The sequence below is a fragment of the Artemia sp. Qi Xiang Cuo genome, chromosome 8 (assembly GCF_049724085.1).
Source record: "Artemia sp. Qi Xiang Cuo chromosome 8, ASM4972408v1, whole genome shotgun sequence".
Lineage (NCBI taxonomy): Eukaryota > Metazoa > Arthropoda > Branchiopoda > Anostraca > Artemiidae > Artemia > Artemia sp. Qi Xiang Cuo.
Window position 1 is genome coordinate 53,441,045 of NC_142801.1, and position 2,707 is coordinate 53,443,751.

At 33.2% G+C, this 2,707-nt stretch overlaps 1 protein-coding gene across 1 annotated transcript; it reads left to right on the forward strand.

Moving 5' to 3' along the window:
• Positions 1 to 1,314: 1,314 nt before the first annotated feature.
• On the forward strand, positions 1,315 to 1,944 carry LOC148949560 (REST corepressor 2-like). The gene has a single exon (XM_089092728.1). It carries the CDS (start codon positions 1,315 to 1,317, stop codon positions 1,942 to 1,944), a length of 630 nt encoding a protein of 209 aa, XP_088948854.1.
• Positions 1,945 to 2,707: the final 763 nt, after the last annotated feature.

Below are 2,707 nucleotides of genomic sequence, written 5' to 3' on the forward strand. Positions count from 1 at the left end.
TTTTTGTTGATACGATGGGATTCTACCTACCAGATGCTTGTTTTACTTTGTTTGCAGATGATATTGCTCTTAATTTTTCTATTCGTTTTGTTGAATATCTAGTAGAAAAAGTTGATAGTGTAATGGCTCAATTTTATACATTCACTAGTCTTAGACTTTTATCAGCAAATTTGAGTAAAACTAATTTTATGGTGTATAGTAGAGTGGGAACACCGATTGATCTTGGTGGAAAAATTTTATTGAGTGAAGAGCCACAAACTTTCACACAGTTTACATGAATCAGGTAAATTGTGTGCGATACCTTGGTTTTTATGTGGATTGTAATTTATCTTGGAAATGGCACAGCGATTTAGTTGCTACTAAAGTTATATATATATATATATTTGTTTTTAGTCTTAGTTTGGTTGTTTTGTTTCCTTTTTTAATCTTGTTCTTCATGTGTATCTCTTGTGCTGAAGATGCCTTGTTTTGACACAGGTGAAATGTCCGCGTTGTTTTACATTTGTTGTCTTTTCTCTCTACTGGCCGCAGTCTCGTTTGTCGTTTTTTTTTCTTTTCTTTCATTGAGTTTTTTTTCTCTCTGTTTTTTTTTTTTTTTTGTAATTACAAATGAAACTATATTCTTTAGGTGATTTCTTGGAGCAGTAGCCTACTGTTGTCTATAAAAATTTCTGTTTTTTTTTATTTTGAATTTTACTACTAGCATGAGTTGCTCCCTGCTCTAAGTTCGTTACCACGAACATTTTAAAACTGCAATCTCCCTGTGAAGATGCATTTGAGTGTATAACTTTTCTGTGTATTAACTCGAGAAAAGTCTATCTACAACAACTTAAAGCTCGACAAAGCTGGAGTAAAGTTTACTTTTAAGGACGAATCTTCATGGATTACCTTCTTTTTTATTTGTCTCTTCCACATGCATGAAAATGCTGGGGCTAATGATAAAGACTGCATTTCTTGTCTGAACAAACCCAAAAGTAGTTTTTAAATTAAAACTAAACGTGAAACTTTCACTAAAATACACCTCGGATTAAATGGCAAAAGCACTTTTGTCACTTAACAGTTCTTGAAAGAATTGGGTCATAAGATTTCAACTCGTGGCATTTGTGTACAACTAAGACCTTTACCAAAGTCTGTACTTCTACGTCATAATTATTAGTCGTTTTATTTATTGAAATAAATCTTCTATATTTCCTATTGTTCAGATTCTACAAAGTGCACAAAAATATTAAAATTTAATGTCATTTACTAGGGCCAAAAACAAAACTAGAAGTTCGTCTCTATTTTCTCAAGGCCCCAAAAAAATGCCTTTAAGGAATGAATCTGGTTATACTTGATACCATCCGGTTATACTTGACAAACGTTCATCTACTAAATATGAGCAACACAATACATGAAACCGGAGTTTCACGATCAATTCCACAAAAGAGATCTAGAAAAGAAGTATCTTATAAAAGTAATTATGAAGAAGATTCTGATCATGTAATACCTTATTGCAAAGATAATCAAGCCTCAATACCGAAGTTCATACCTCTATCAAAAAGGAGTATAGACCTGGATAATGACAAAAGCGTGTTAGTTTGGTCACCCAATACAAGTCTTAGTGACCAGGAAATTGATGATTTTGCGGCAATGGCAAAAAATAAATATGAATACGCCACCGAACAGGCTTTGGGCATGCTATTTCGCTATAACTATGATATAAAGAAGGCTGAAGCTATGCTTACATGCTACGAACCCTATCAAGATGAATGGACTCAAGAAGACAAAATTATATTTGAGAAAGCTGTTCGTGTGCTTGGAAAGTCTTTTCGTTCAATTCAAAATGTGCTCCCCCATAAAAGCATGGCCAGCCTAGTTCGTTATTACTATCTATGCAAAAATAGTAAAGTGTGTACAAGATCAGTGGAGAACGCAGGTCAAACAACTATTGCTAGTAAAAGATGATCATATATAAAGATTACTTGTATGCCTGTAGACTATTTTTATCACAGTTCATGGTATCGAAAGAGCGTCCTGAGAAGAATAAAGAGAAAAAAAGTACCAAAGCAGAGCAGAGCAATTGAAGCATTTATTTAAGAAAAAACAGCACTATAGAATTTTCATATGCAAGATGGTATACCATAGGTATCTTTTGAAATATCTTTTCTGGATTCCGACGCCATATTTCAGAGACCCCGTTACTTCATTCCCTGAAATGTCGTCATAAACCGATTTCCATTGCATTTGCTGAATTATAAATGCAAATAAAACATGGCTGACTTCCATCATAAATTGACATACGTAAAGATTAGCTCTTCTAAAATGTTGAAGCCCAAGAAACCAAAATAACAAAAGTATACTAATATTATTATTATTTTTTTAGTATATTCTTTTCGCATTATTTCGGCTAATAGTATCGTTCAAAGTTTAATGTAAAAAAAAATATGAGAATTTCAACAAATAGCCTGAAACCTTACGAAAATGGTTTCGGATCGAATAAATATGAAACCTCTTTTTTTAAGGTGACCTCAAATAGATTATTTGACAAGAGGATATTACATACGTATTTTTTCAAAACAAGCTTTTCACTTTGGAGTGACGTCATTTTTGAGCAACTCCGCCTCCTGATTCCCTGTGTTGTGCTCATCAACAAGTGCCAGCTAAGGAAACGCCGATGGCTTTTTATGTGTGCAATATATATTTAGTGGGAAAAAACCGTAAGAGATAT